The sequence below is a fragment of the Chiloscyllium plagiosum genome, chromosome 15 (assembly GCF_004010195.1).
Source record: "Chiloscyllium plagiosum isolate BGI_BamShark_2017 chromosome 15, ASM401019v2, whole genome shotgun sequence".
Classification (NCBI taxonomy): Eukaryota; Metazoa; Chordata; class Chondrichthyes; order Orectolobiformes; family Hemiscylliidae; genus Chiloscyllium; species Chiloscyllium plagiosum.
Window position 1 is genome coordinate 45674430 of NC_057724.1, and position 16004 is coordinate 45690433.

The 16004-nt window shown below is 41.3% G+C and overlaps 1 protein-coding gene across 7 annotated transcripts in view; it reads left to right on the forward strand.

The window, feature by feature from the left end:
- Positions 1-441: 441 nt before the first annotated feature.
- Positions 442-16004, forward strand: part of LOC122557285 (paraspeckle component 1-like) — a 133504-nt gene continuing 117941 nt past the window's right edge. For 6 of the 7 annotated variants that reach the window (XR_006313787.1, XM_043704829.1, XM_043704830.1 and 3 more), the window contains exons 1-5: positions 442-551; positions 761-1126; positions 11219-11520; positions 12622-12717; positions 14928-15124. Coding sequence is in view for 6 of the 7 variants with exons in the window: in XM_043704829.1 (XP_043560764.1) it covers positions 770-1126; positions 11219-11520; positions 12622-12717; positions 14928-15124 (952 nt within the window). In the remaining variant the exon portion in view is untranslated. The remainder of the gene's footprint in view (positions 552-760; positions 1127-11218; positions 11521-12621; positions 12718-14927; positions 15125-16004) is intronic. The other variant, XM_043704825.1, reaches the window with a different exon arrangement.

Below are 16004 nucleotides of genomic sequence, written 5' to 3' on the forward strand. Positions count from 1 at the left end.
TGAAAAATAGTAAACCCTCCCTCACGAGAAATAACAAAATATTAGCAATTGTAAAACTATGAATTATTTTGATTCGACTAAATCTCAATGTTGTAATCTCCAAAATCCTCAAAACTCACATTCAATCCAGGGAGTACGGAACCAATTTTTAACTATGTTTGATTGTGCTTTTTGTTTGTGCCTATACTTTCAACCTGAGTTTAAAAAGCGTCCTGTATAATAATTCTTGTAGTCTCCGCCCGCACCCGGAACAACACAGACGCTGAGCACATGCTGACCTTCCGCTCATACGAACATGATAGCGCTAGGCCCGGTGAATGATTGACGACTATGATGACCAATGGGCAGTAAGATATTGGCGCTTTCCATTGTGACGCCTCAAACTGTCGTCATGAATCCGACAGAATTCACCAGTCAGCTATCGAGAACTCGGAGGTACCACCCCAGTCACAGTTTCCAGGCTTGGTTGAAGTGCAGGGACTTTTTTTTTCCGGCGCCTTTCCCTCGCGGTTTTGGTTTGTTCTTCAGTCGCAGTGACCTGAGATTGTGAGGTAAAAAAAGAACAAATTTAACAACAAAAAATTCTTCGATTTTAGTCAAAATTAGTCAACGCACATTTTATAACCGCGTGTAAAAGCCTTGTAAAATACGCATCAAAAGTAGGGTCCTTCAGGAAGGAAAAATCGAGCGGGCGGCGGCGGCAATTTATTTTTCCATTTTCTTTAACCTTTTGAGTTTAGATTTTATTTTGTCGTTGAAGCTCAGAATCATGCAAGACCACATCCAGAAATCCGGCGGCAGGAACCGCAACGACAACAACAGCCCGCGTAAGAGGGATTACCGCCAGGATCCGGGCTCCGGGCCCGGCGGTGCTGCCGCCAACAACCACCATCACCAGGCGGCCTCCCGACATGGCGGCGACCGAGCCGAGTCCGCCGGCATCACCGTCGACATGACCAATTTCCGCAAACCCGGCGAGAAAACCTACACGCAGCGCTGCCGCCTGTTCGTCGGCAACCTGCCCAACGACGTGAGCGACGATGAGTTCAAGAAAATGTTCGAAAAGTACGGAGAGCCGTCCGAGATCTTCATCAACAAGGATAAAGGGTTCGGCTTCATCAGGCTGGTGAGTGGCCTCTCTCCGGGTCTTTGTTCTCTGCCCCTCCCCACCCAAGCGCGCACTCACTCACACACACCATTTCTTGCATTTAACCAGCTATTCTTGTCGGATTCCTACCACAGATCTTATGCGTATCGCAGATCTTGCAATGAGTTTAATGTTATTTTAACCTTTTTTTTAAAATTTCCCTTTCAAAAGAACTGGTCGGCTCCTGAGAGTTTGATGTTGTCCAGTCCCAAAATGTATGGTACTGGTGACCGTTCTTTTTCTTACCGTTTTCCACGTTTGAAACTGGTTTAAGTCCTTCCCCCTAGCCAAGGGAGAGTCAGTCGGTTTCTTTTTCCCCGCACAGGATGCTTATTTTGAGCAGTGTAATTTAAGGGTGGAGGAATTATGAATTTGGTTAATTGCTGTTGCAAATCTGGGTTTTTTTCGATTTTCAAAATGGAGATTTCATGCAGTATATGTTTTCAATAACTGGAAAATTGGACACGTTGGCAATTGTTTTCAATTACGTTTCTCTTTACAAGTTTCCTTGGAATCTTTAAGCTGTTAATTTGAGGGTTGGAGTTTGTCAAGTTGAAGAGTGTGGTGGTGGAAAAGTAGAACCGGTCAGGCAGCATCTAAGGAGCAGGCGAGTCAACATTTGGAGCATAAGCTCTTCATCAGGAATGAGGGGTAGGCCAAAAGGGGCTGAGAGAAAAATGGGAGGCGGGGGTGCGGCTGGGGGAAAGATCGCTGGGATTGCGATAGGTAGATGAAAGATGGGGATGAAGGTGATAGGTTGGAGAATAGTGTAGCGTGGATAGGTGGAAGAAAGATGAACAGGTAAGACCGCTCAAGAGGGTGGTGCCAAGTTGGAAGGTTGGATCTGGGATAAGGTGTCCGGGGGGGGCAAGAGAAGGATTTGAGGAAACTGGTGAAATGAACATTATTCTGTGGTTGGAGGGCCCCAAGGCGGAAGATGAGGTATTCTTCCTCCAGGCGTCTGGTGGCTAGAGTTTGGTGGTGGAGAAGGCCCAGGACTTGTGTGTCCTTGGCGCAATAGGAGTGGGGGTTAGTGTTCGCCCGTATTGTGACGGGGTTGCTTCGTGCATGTGTCCCAGAGGTGTTCTCTGAAATGTTTAGCAAGTTGGCGTCCAGTTTCCACAATGTAGTGGAGAGCCTATCGAGAGCAGCTGATGCAGCAGATGAGATGTGTGGAAGTACAGGTAAATATCTAGTGGATGTGAAAGATCTTTTGGGACCTTGGATGGAGGTGTGGGCACAGGTTTTGCACTTGTGGTGGCAGGGGAATGTGCTGGGAGTGGAGGGTGGGTTGGTTGGTGGGTGGGGTGGACCTAACAAGGGACTTGCGGAGGGTATGGTCTCTGGAGCGCAGATAGGGGTGGGCAGGAAATATATCCCTGGTGGTGGGGTCTGTTTGTAGGTGGTAGAAATGGCAGAGGATGATGAGCACAGTAGATGAAGTGTGTGCATTTGGTTGCTCTTGATGTGGTCTCCTGTATGTTGGGGAGTCTGGATGCCAACTTGTGGAATGTTTCAGAGAACATCTGGAACACATGCATTCAGGATCCACTGCTCTCAATGTTATCTCCTTTACATTGGGGAGACTGCCAATTTACTGAATGTTTCACAGAACATCTAGGCCAAACACACTAAGCAACCTCACCACCCTGTTGGCGAACACTTTTTAACTCCTCCCCGCCAAGGACATGCAAGTTCAGGGCTGCCTCCACACCAAATTCTAGCCACCTGACGTCTGGAGGAATAATATCTCATCTTCTGCCTTAGGACTCTCTAATCATACGGGATCAACGTGGATTTCACCAGTTTTCTTATCCCAGCCCCCCAAATCCCAATCCAACCTTCCAACACAGCAGTGCTCTCTTGAACTGTCCTACCTGTCCATCTACCATCCCACCTATAGCTCCACCCTCCTCTTTGACTTACCACCATTACCCCTGATGAAGAGCTTATGCTTGAAATGTCAACTCTTCTGCTCCTTGGATGCCGCCTGATCGGCTGTGCCTTTCCAGTACAACGTTCTTTGGCGTTGATCTCCAGCATCTGCGGTCCTCATTTTCTCATAGTTTGTCAAGCGTTAAACCGTCAGCCAATTTATCTATTTCCTGTCTCGAAATTGGAACTTCAACCAAAATCATTCTGATTCTTTGGGGGCTGTTGTTCATTTTCTATGCAGTGCACTTATCTAACAAAGTTAGCTTATATGTGAACTGTATTGGAACGCTAAATGCATATTTTGTTCTGAAAAGAGGGTTTTTATCTCCAAAATTGACTACCTCAGCATATTGGACCACTATTAACAAATGCACATTGCCAACGATAAACAAAAATCTGGACTACGTGTATTGGCACTTTAGCCCTTAATTCAGTGCTTTGCTAGGTTTTTTAATGGATGAACTCTTTATTGGGACCTTGTATAGTAACATTGTGGATCATAACCATCTGAATTCTAATTTACGGTTTTAACACTTCTTGAATCTTCACTTTTTAACCAATACAAGTTGTTCAAGGGTGGCATTTAAGTTATAGTGTATTGTGAGTTGGCTAAAAATAATTAGCTCTACTGTCTCCACCCCCCTCCACCCCCCCCCCCCCAGCATTCCTGATGAAGGATTTATGTCCGATACGTAGACTTTCCTGCTCCTTGGATGCTGCCTGACTTGCTGTGCTTTTCCAGTGCCACGTTTGTTTTTTATCTGATCTCCAGCATCTGCAATCCTCTCTTTCTACTATTTTGTTTTGGCCAACCGTCTTGCTATATGCTTTATATATTGTTGAAATGACATCTTTAATATATAATTTAAATAACTTTACAAGTTGTCTTGGATAAACTGTAATTAGGCATCTTCCAAAAGAAATACTGGAGAAGCATGGCAGATTTAGCAGCATCTGCAGAGAGAAAAATAGTTAGCATTTTGAGTCCAGTCACCCTTCGTCAGCATTAAAGATAGCTAGGGAGGAGCAGCACATTAAGGTATGTGGAGAGGGTGTCCAAAGAGATAGAATGAGAAAGGACGAAAGGAGATTGCAAAAGTGAAGCTGAGAGAGCAATAATTAATTGCTAGGTGTGGTGCAAATGAGAAATCTAAACAGTTGAAAATATGTTGCCTGTGCTCTGTACAGTCCTGAAAAGTAAGACTTAGGATGGCAAGGTAATGAAGAAGGTGTTCATGTTTTGAAATTGTTAAACTCAATTGAAGGTTGTAAAACTACCTAGCAGAATTCTTTTGCTTTAAAGCCAATTTTTTACTCCCTTCTTTACCTAGAAATGTGCATGTTAAGGCTTGGCATTGGATATTTGTATTCCAGAAATCTGTGGTCTCAATCCAATATAACTCTGTGCTTGGGCTAGAAGTGATATTGTAGATGACAATGTTGGGGGTGGGGGCGAATGGTAATGAGCAAGTTTTTGGATGACATGAGGGTTGGTTGGGTGTTTGATAGTGCAGAAGAAGTCTTTGGTTACAGGATTGGCCAGATTAGTGACCGATGGAATTCAACCTTGATAAGTGTGAGGTGATGTACTTTTGAAGAATGACAGAAGGATCCAATAAGTGGCAGGATACTCTGATTCTGACTCTTGGGGTGCTTGTCCACAAATTCTTGAAGGTGGGTAAATAGGGTAGTTTAGGCATTTGTGATGTTTGTCTTTGTCAGTCTAGGTTAAAATGTCTTTTGTTTTTCATATTTAGGAGACCAAAAAAATCAGTTGAGTGAAATAGAACTGCATGTTCAGAGCTTTATTCTATAGATATTGCGGTATTACATTTGATTATCTGCTATAAAGTTCACTCAGTATTGTCCCCACTTATTCCTGAAAGCAGAGCAATTCATGAGATGAAGTTTGCTGCCTTTGCTACTCGCTCGCGGTAAGTGTGCAGCTGATATTCTCCACCTGAGGGGCTACTTCCTAACATGTAGAGGTAATGTGGTGTTATGAATTGAGTGCTGATTAAATGCCAGGGATAAAGCTCGTGTGTCTTGAAGACTGGCAAACTCGAGATTTGCAGTGGACTCCACACAGTGTTCAATCAGTCTGTGCTTGCAAAATTCTAAGTAGTGCCTCACGCCAGAACTGATTCCATTGTTGGACAGTACTTCCTAAACAATCAGACTGTGTGCAAGGCATTACAATGGAAAAAAGATTCTTTTCAGGTTCGCAGTGCTTTTCATTTGCTTGGGCAAGATTGAACACAGCAGTACTGACTATCTGCAATGTATTTATTTTAATGCAGGGAGGTAAGGCAGATGAGCTTAGTTCCTGGTACTAACCCAGACTCTATGCCATTCCAGAAACTTAGTTTAGAGAAACACAGGACTGACAGCCCAATGTTTCAGGTGTGATGGAGAGGGATAGAAAAAGGAAAGGGGGGGGAGTGGGGTTGCATTACTGATTAAGAAGAATATTAGGAATGTGACAAAGAGAGGACATCTTGGAGGGCGCATCTAGCAAGGCAGTACGGACAGAACGGTGCAGTCACAATGATGGGTTTATATTTAGCCAGCAGGAAATATAGGAACAGCTATGTAAACATAGCATGGAAAGATGTAAAAACACAGTTGCTGTAATGGGTGATTTTAATTTGCTCAGTGTTGACTGGAACTTCTTTATATCCTATCTAAGACCTTGGCATAAAGAAGTTCCAGTCAATCATGGGTCCCAAATTTAAATTGGCCAGATTCACCCCCCCCCCACCCCCAGTACAAGGTCTAATACGCCCTGTCCCAAGCTGGATTTTCTTTTTCAAGAAACCCTCCTGGATGCACCATACCAATTATGTCCTATCTAAGACCCTGGCATAATTTGTACGGTGCATCCAGGAGGGTTTCTTGGGGGAAAAAAAAGTCCAGCTTGGACAGGGTGTATTAGACCTTGTACTGGCCAATTTAAATGTGGGCAAATTTGGGACCCGTGATTATAATTCTGCATGTTTTAAGAAGTTATGCATAAGGGTAAGACTGGTCTTATGGTGAAAATGCTAAATTGGGGAATGCTAATTCCAAAATGTATTAGGCTGGAACTGGAGACATTAGAATGGGGACAGCTATTGGAAGGTAAATCCATATCCGACATGAGTGCCTTTTAAAGGTCAGCTGATCAAAGTTCGGGACTGGTATGCTCCTGTGAGGATTAAATATAAGAATGGCAAAATTCAGGAACCTTGGTTGACATGAGATATTGAAAATTTCATCAGAAAGACAAAAGATGCTTATCCATCGTTTAGGACAAGGCTCTTGAGTATAATGGAGGCAGAACGAGCTGAAACAAATGAAGGACAGAAGGGGTCATGAAATGTCCTTGACTTGTAGGATTAAGAATATTAGGAACAAGAGGGTAACCAGGCCAAGGAAAGGTTAACTTGAGGCTAAAGGATGGAATTGAGGCATGGGACCAGAGGAAGTTGGTGAGTATTTTGCATCTGTCCTCATCAAGGAAAAGACTTGGATGATGGTAAGATTAGAGAGGGCTAGGTTGTCACCAGCATGTCACTATTAAGGAGGAGGCAGTGTTGGGTACCTTGAAAAACATTAAAGTCGATAACTCCAAAACCAGATGGGATCGATACCAGGATCCTGAAGGAGTCAAGGGAGGGAATTGCTGAGGCCTTGATAGAGGTCTTTATCTCCTCTTCAGCCACATGTGAGGACCCAGAAGACTAGAGAATAGCCACAGTTCCTTTGTTTTAAGAAAGTCAATGGGATAATTCAGGAAATGGTAAGCCACTGAACCTTACACCAGTGCTAGGGAAGTTATTGGAGAAGAATCTTAGGGATTTTCTTGCATTTGGAGAAGAATGGGCTTTATGCAAGGGACGTGTTGCCTCACAAACTTTAATTGAGTTTTTTTGAGAAAGTGACAAAGATTGATGTGGGGAGGGCAGTGGATGTTGTGTATGTGGACTTTCGTAAAGCATTTGACGAGGTGCTTCAATGATGAACTGTCTGTCTTGGTAAATGTCGCAGTGTTGAAGGTGAGGTAGTTCCAGGATGTGCATAGCTGCAGGCACTGCCATTTGTGCTCGAGTATGAAAATTAGGCAGGTCACACTTTTGAGTAGTATCGAGATGAGGGGTGAGATCATGGTGGGGGGGATTTGTGACACAAAATTGAGATTTTTAAATGCAAGTTCTGCCGGACCCAGAGCTAGTGTAATTCCCTAAGCATTGGATGGGTCAGCGAAAATGAGGCAAGCCTTGGTTGGCATTTGTCCAGTGCAACTTGAGGATGGAATGCCTGGAGACGATACCTAACTAAAGCATTGATTAAGGACTTAGATAGTGGTTGTCAAACCACTGTTCCAAATGGTTTTGTCTGAAAGATTTGGATATCAGCTTGGGGGCTTCATTGCAGCTTAAATGGGATGCAGTGGTTCTGAACTGTCTTGGTCAGCCTCTGACAATTGTTTGGTAATGGAATTTCCAATGTTGGGTCATGTTTTGGCAACATTTTGTACATGACATTGAAAATAGTGAAGAATCAGTGGTGAATGTTGTTGACCGACATGAGGACTTTGGTAGTTTTGAATGAAATCTCCAGCGTGCTGATTATCTTGGTGTTGTTTGCAACTTTCTTACTTTCCAAGTTGAGGCAAATAATATAAAAAGTGGTTTTATTGAGCGCTGCTGCTGGAAGTATGACATAAAGAGCCAATACTCAACAAAATAATGTAAGGCAAAGACCATGGTTTGAAGAAGTGAGACCAGTAATGTGGGTTCAGGATGCAATTAATGATGTCAACCACGTGCCAGTGTTAATTTCTCAGGGTATAGAAGATTGGAGGTGAGGCTGCAATCGGGTCAAACACAATCTCATCCTGGGATGTGTGTGTTGGCCTCATGATGACAGGCTGAGTAAATTCGGTCTGTGTTTCCGGAGCTGGAAAAACAATGGAAAGTCATCTCGTTGAATCCTCAAATTCTAAAGGGACTTTGATAGTCACTGAGATTATTTTCCTCTAGCTTGGTTTCTTAATTTAGAACTGAGACGAGGGTTGATCAAAAGGTTGTGAATCTTTGAAAATCTCTAATTGGGAGAGTTGTGGATTCTCCCTTGTTGAATAAATTAGTTGGGCTGAATGTTTTAATCTCAGAATCAAGGATGTGTGAAAAGGCAGGAAAATCCAGTTGGGGCAGAAGATCATCTGTGATTCTCCTGGACGGCTGTGCAGTTTCAGGGGTTTGATCTACTTCTGTGATTTCTTAAAAAGAAGAATGTGACTAAGGTAGGCAAGTGTTTGATGGGCATGGACAGCATGGGCCAAAGAGTCTTTCTTTGTGCTGTGAAGCTGTTATGACTTTGACTCTAAAGGGAATACTATGATTAGTTCAAAGTTTGATATGGGAGGAGAGGAAACCCACGTGTGGTATGAATATTAACTCTGATTTAGTTGGAGCCAGATGTCCTGATAATGTACTTTTTGTTCCGTATAGTTTCAATTTCCTTGTAACTTGCTCCCAAGTGTGAAACATTAGGAAGCAGTTGTACATTTGCACAGGTCCTCTCAGTGGGATGGCAGGGAAGGTGCCATTTTGCTCTCCAGCCAGTTTAAAACTGCGAAATGGCCAGTTTGACTACAAGTTTAATAGTTATGTGATGTGTTTATTAGTGAAAATATGTTTCAACAAGTTGTTAAATTTAAAAGCTTTGTGCAGGAAGTTTTTGTAATAACTCAGCTAGCTAGCTCTGTTGGTGGATGATGGCGCAGTTTAACCTGAGGATCACTGGTTCAGTTTCAAATTGGGTGATTTGGTGCTTTTGGGTCAATCATTAATTAATTATTTTCTCGCCAATGATAACTCTACAGATAAGAGCACTAATTGTTTGCTGAAGAAAAAGAATAGTACCTTTCAGCACAAGGCATCTCATGGTCACTTCATGAATAACTAATTAAAATGCAACTTTTATGTCCTTGAAATAATTAAAAAAAAAGCCAGATCATTTGTTTGCTTATATAAAAAAAAGTTGTGCTGAACAGTATTTCTGACTGTAAACGCTCACGTCTCCTGGAAGTACTCGCCTCACCCTGTATTACAATACAAATGAACAGCATTTTTGTCCTGTGGGATTATTTATTGAAAAGAGACTTGCCACTTTTCAAATTCACATAAACCACTATTTAATAAGGACTTGATAATGAATACCTACTCATTCAAAGTTGAGGAATCTAATGAGTGACGTATAATTTTGGATCATTTTGCAGGCATATCAGAATTAACTGCTCTGCCACTTGCTGGTACCCTTTTAATGCTGATTTTGCAGACAATTACCTATCCTTTGCATTCTTGCAGCACCTTAGACTGCAGCCGAAATGCTCGATACTTGAGACAAGAATCTTCAGTGTGAAATGATGAATCTGGAAACTCAACTTCAAATGAAGGTGAAGAGGTGCTCCAAGATCTCTATTAGGAGATCTGTCATGCAAAAATAAAAACAGAAATCACTGGAAAAGCTCAGTAGATCTGGCAACAACTGTGGAAAGATCTCTGAGTTAACTTTTCTTCCTCAACTGTTCAGAGGGAATGTTACTTGACCCAAAACATTAACTTTGATTTCTCACCACAAATGCTGCCAGACCTTTCAGCTTTTCTAGCGATTTCTGCTTTTGGTTCTGATTTACAGCATCCACAGTTCTTTTGGTTTTGATTTGTAACATATTTTGATTATTCTCACCTTGGCTGAATCAAGTGGCAAGCCAAGTAAAGTTAGTTTTATGTCAGCAACTGCACAATACAAAATGGATTGAAATAGAAAAATTCAGGTTTTTGACGAGGTCTGTTTATTTTGCCACCCAATATCTTCCAAGTCATTTCACTGCAAAATGAGCAATGATGTGACCCTCTTTCCAGATATTGAATTATTTGCTTTGTTTTGGGTTAAATGTTAACTTTGTACATGCGTCCAACAGCCAATCCACATTTTTAAGGCAACAAATGTTTTCATGTTTTTGCTATGGACAGAGTGTGGGGCTGCTCCTGGAATGGCCAGTTACAATAAAGTTGAGTGCTGTCTTTGGCACAGAATCTTGAAATAGCACTTTTGAAGCCCTGGACTGTGGTTGTGGGAGAGTGGATGCCTAAGCATGATTCCTCAGCTTTAACTGTGGAGGCTTAGAGGCTTTGTTGTTTGATTTGTTCCATGAGAATTTAAAATATGAAAGCTAATAAGTCCTTTGGTTTGGTCTAATGTGATTAGTTATGCCTGACCTGTAACTCCAATCAAACTTTTTAAATTATTAAGCTTAAGTTGATTGACTGTTCAGAGTATGAGGTTTACTTTAGCCTTTGTGGGGATACATACTCTTAGCTTCTGAATGACTCAGCTGTTTTTGGAAAAAAAATCATACCCTCTTTTGGATTGCCCCACCATGGGAAATTATACTGTATTTAATCCTGTTATTTTTATAGATCATTCCTTGGACTTGTGCTTCTGTTAGCTTGAATATACATTTTGGGCCAACTGTTATCATTTAACTTTTTTTAAGACCAACTGTAATTTTGGTCAATTTGATGCTGCATTTCCAAAAGGTCAATGGAGAATTTCTGACGTACAGTTCCGAAATTGACACTTGGGTATGCCGATGACCATTGCGACATATAACTGAATCATTTTCTCGCATTCCAAACTAGGTATACAAAATCCTTATTTCTAGTTGCGGTGTAGAACCTTTCAGGACCGATTTATAGTTAGATTTGTCTGCGGGTTGGTGTGCTCTGGTGCAAAGTTAAGTTGTATTTAAGTAAAGCTGTAAATAGGCAGTACCAGATACCATCAGGCTCTTGGTTTCCTATGATCATTTCAAAAGTTTTCCAATTCTGCTCTTAGTTTAATCAAGATACAGCTGTTTGATTGCGTAGTGGGAATGGGAAGAAATGTGACTAGGACATATAATAACTTCCAAGCTACTTTTGTGGGGTCAGAGGGAGACATGATTCATTGTTTTTCATTTTAAAACTGAGGCAAATCTTAAGGCTAGATATTTCTAGTGAGATTAGAGGGGTTGTGAGGTTTATTTTGTTGAGTAAAATTTAATTGTTGTATACCTCCATGTTAATGTACTTACTTTGATCATAGGAAACTAGAACCCTGGCTGAAATTGCAAAGGCAGAACTTGATGATACTACCCTAAGAGGAAGACAGATAAGAATTCGATTTGCAACACACGGTGCTGCTCTTACAGTCAAGAATCTTCCTCAGTTTGTATCAAATGAGCTGTTGGAGGAGGCATTCTCGATCTTTGGACCTGTGGAGAGAGCAGTGGTGATTGTAGATGACCGTGGAAAACCAACTGGCAAAGGCATTGTAGAGTTTGCAGCAAAACCTGCTGCTCGCAAGGCTCTGGACAGATGCACGGATGGTGCATTCTTATTGACAGCGTGAGTAATGAGTATAAAGATTGATTATTGTGGTGAAGTTGCAGGCAGAAATATTTATCTTAAACTTGAATATTATCTATTTTAATTTGTTTTTTTATTATTGCATTTTGAAACATCTATGATGCAAATATGTTGATGTCTCAACTGCTATCCATAGGTGGTATGAGATCACTTGTGTGATCTGAGTATGATGAAAATCTGCAAATTTAAGTTTTGAATGTGAACAAGTTTTGAAAATAGTAGATGCACCAGAAAGTTTTGGAAAGTGAAATGCAGAGCTGATAATACAGTGTTTCCCTTGGTTAATGTGTCTAAGTTTTGGTTGCTTTTCATCGAAATTTGGCTCACAGATGGTTTTACTGATTAATGTAATTGGGTCATTATTATTTAAGATTCTAGCTTTTCTTTACCTGAAAGTTTGAAGGAGGTCCATCCTGTTTCTGTAAAGCTACTGTTTTCATGTATAAAGTTGAGAGGATTTTGAACAAGTCTTAAAACACTTTTCTGAAGTTATCAGTGGAAATGAGAGAATTCCGAGCAGATGTTCGTATATTGTTTTTGGGTCAGAGCAATTCTGAAATTTTCTTTAATTCAAAGATTCTTAAACATTTGAAAGTACATTGTTTCTGTCAAGGTGAGCTTTCCCATTTTCTTCAGTTGTGTTGAAGATTTCTTTTCCATGGCTCTGATACATTGGTGGTGGCCAATCACATCCTCTCAAAGTTTTAAATTTGTAAAAGATTCCTTCTCTGCCTCCTGCTCGACCCCACGCACCATAACTGTTCTTGTGATATTGTACCCTCAGTTACAAGTGTTACTGCGCAAAACTGGTTTTAGCCTTCGGGGATGGAGCTGCTGTTCTCGTCCGTAAATTTTGATTTAATTTTCAACTCTAAAATACTACATGTCCCCTGGTGATGGCTCTTTAATAGATTAAGACCATGTCTTCCCACAGGCTTGGAGCTACATAATTAATGCACAGTGAAGTGGAACATTTGGACTTGATAAAATTGGTGCGATGTATTACTTTGTAAAATGTTCTGTTTGTTCAAAACTGGCTGTTACGACTGTTTAGTCATGGACGTTTTCCACTTTTTCTAGTTTTCCAAGGCCTGTGACTGTTGAACCTTTTGATCAGTATGATGATGAAGATGGACTTCAAGAAAAATTGGTCCAGAAAAATCAGCATTATCACAAGTATGCATTGACTGGTTTCTTTTTAAACATTCACATTCCTGTTCTTTCCCTGTTTTAAAAATTTCTCTGGTTAGATTGTTCTAAAGCCAATTAAAAGTGAACTTGCAGTGATAGAATACTTAGTAAAATGGAAACAGGTGAATGATTTAATGTGCTAAACAAACTTGTTACCACAGATTAACTCCCTGTAATGGACATTGGTATTTTTTGAAATTTGCTAGTAGAATGTCGGCACTGCTACCTGAACCAGCATTTATTGCCCATCTCTAGTTTCCCTTGAAGTTGGGGCGCTGAACTGCTGTAATCCATTTGGTGATGGTACATTCTGAATGCCATTTCTTTGTGGGGGTTGAATCATCGTCTCAGTCTTAAACTGGTACCCCTTCATTCTGAGGCACTGCCATCTTGTTCTGCGTTCTCCTCGGATGAGAAGCGCCCTCCCTGTTTACCCTGATAAATCACTTAAGAATCCTCTGTCTTTATTATACGAATAGTGCTTGCCTGTTGCTTACTATCAAAACAGCTTGTCACTGAAAATGAGTTAATTGTATTGGCAATTTTGGCAGTTAGACATGTTTGTATCTGGCCTTTAAAGTCCTAACAGCCAACAGCTTGTCATCACTCGAGTTTTTCCTGTTGACTCTGAGTCTAAACACTTGGCCTTTGTAATTGTAACTTCTGTTTGACATTTGGTGACCAAGAAAAAGCCCAGTTGAACTACGTTCACTATGGTCTGCTACAAAAAAATGCTCAGTAAGTTGTTGGAGAGGTAGTGCAGAAAGAGGTCTTTATTAAGCTTTAATGTTATCAAAATAATCTTGTCAAAATCGTAATGCAATTAATTTCTGGAGGAATATGATAAAATGTCTGGTCCATAGTGTTAGTTCTTGGTTAACCACAGAAAGGTGGAGAGCTCATCAAGGGTTTTTTTTTTTAGTTTTTGAGTTGGTGACCCAGTTATTCCCATGGTTGAGAATAACCTGTCAGGGTAAAAGACATTTATAGACAATAGGTGCAGGAGTAGGCCATTCTGCCCTTCGAGCCAGCGCCACCATTCATTATGATCATGGCTGATCAACCTCCATCAGTGTCCTGTTCCTGCCTTATCCATGTAACCCTTGAATCCACTATCCTTAAGAGTGCTATCCAACTCTTTCTTGAAAGTATCCAGAGACTTGGCCTCCACAGCCTTCTGGGGCAGAGCATTCCATACACCCACCACTCTGGGTGAAGATGTTTCTCCTCAACTCTGTTCTAAATGGCCTACCCCTTATTTTTAAACTGTGTCCTCTGGTTCGGGACTCACCCATCAACGGAAACGTGCTTCCTGCCTCCAGAGTGTCCAATCGTTTAATAATCTTATATGTCTCAATCAGATCCCCCCCTCAGCCTTCTAAACTTAAGCATATACAAGCCTGCAATCGCTGCAATCTTTTAGTGTAAGATAGTCCGGCCATTCCGGGAATTGACTTTGTGGACCTACGCTGCACTCCCTCAATAGCCAGAATGTCTTTCCTCAAATTAAGAGACCAAAACTGTGCACAGTATTCCAGTTGCGGTCTCTCCAGGGCCCTGTACAGCTGCAAGAAGGACCTCTTTGCTTCTATATTCAATTCCTCTTGTTATGAAGGCTAGCATGCTATTAGCTTTCTTCACTGCTGGCTGTACCTACATGCTTGCTTTCATTGACTGATGTACAAGAACACCTAGATCTTGTTGTACTGCCCCTTTACCTAACTTGACTCCATTTAGGTAGTAATCTGCCTTCCTGTTCTTGCCACCAAAGTGGATAACCACACATTTATCCACATTAAACTGCATCTGCCATGTATCCGTCCACTCACCTAGCCTGTCCAGGTCACCCTGTATTCTCCTATCATCCTCCTCACATTTCACCCTGCCACCTCTACCTTTTGTTTATGGTCATAATTGGTTTTTTGTATCGTATGCTAACTTGAACATTGGACTTAAATTGCTGAACAGTTGGCAACCTGAGTAGACCAAACCACTTTGGGAGCTACCTTTTAAGCTTGCCACATCAGTATTCTTTCACTGTTAACCATGAACCTTATCACCAATTGGGTAGGACATTTTACTTGAATAATATATTGACATTTATTCTGACTATTTTACATAGGAAGTGCACTGGAGGATGCATTAGTTTCTTGCCTTCAATCCTCCTACTTACTTGCTGTTGTATGATTTTTAAGGGAACGAGAACAGCCACCCAGATTTGCACAGCATGGGTCATTCGAATATGAATATGCCATGAGGTGGAAGGCTCTGCTTGAAATGGAGAAACAGCAACAGGAGCAAGTCGATAGAAATGTGAAGGAAGCACGCGAGAAACTGGAAGTAGAACTGGAAGCTGCCCGTCATGAGCACCAAGTCATGCTAATGAGACAGGGTAGGTTGAGAAGAATATGGTTTTTATTTCTGCTGCATGTCTGAAGGCATTTACTTTTGAGATAGAGATCATGCACGTCCTTTCTGAAAGGAGAATTATCCAAATTTCTTCATTTTCTCTATGAACTTATAGTCTGGTGGTGCAGTTCCTGTGAAATCTACTCTTTCAGTAAGGCCTTGCCTAAAATGTCTTGTCAGAATTGACCACTGCATAACCACTGTTTCATAAAACTTCCAATAAAATGGTGAAAGGATTTTGGTTTTGTACACCACTCCTCATAAAATCAGTGATCTTTTCTGCTGGTTTATTGTTTTTCTTAAACATTAGATCAAATTTTGTGCAGCTAAAACTGTGGCCATATGTTCCTATGCTCCCTTGGAAATTGTCTCATTTACTTGCTGTTTCTTTTGGATTAAAATTTTCATGGGAGATAGATAACAAGCCAAGATATTTTGCTGTAATTAAAAGAACTAGATGTTGGAGATCTGAAACACTCAAAACAGAAATTGATGGTTTTGGATGTAGGTTTGCTTGCTGAGCTGAAAGGTTCATTTCCAGACGTTTTGTTACCTTAGTAGATAACTTTTTCAGTGGACCTCATGCGAAGCAATGCTGAAAATTCCTGCTTTCTATTTATATGTTTGGGTTGATGTCATTTCCTGTGATGTTATTTCCTGTGGTGAGGTCTCTTCCTGCTCCTTTTCTCAGGGGGTGGTAGATGGAGTCTAACTCGATGTGTTTGATGATAGAGTTCCGGTTGGAATGCCATGCTTCGAGGAATTCTCATGCGTGACTTTGTTTGGCTTGTCCTGGGATGGATGTGTTGTCCCAGTCGAAGTGGTGTCCTTCCTCATCCGTTTGTGAGGGTACTAGTGAGAGC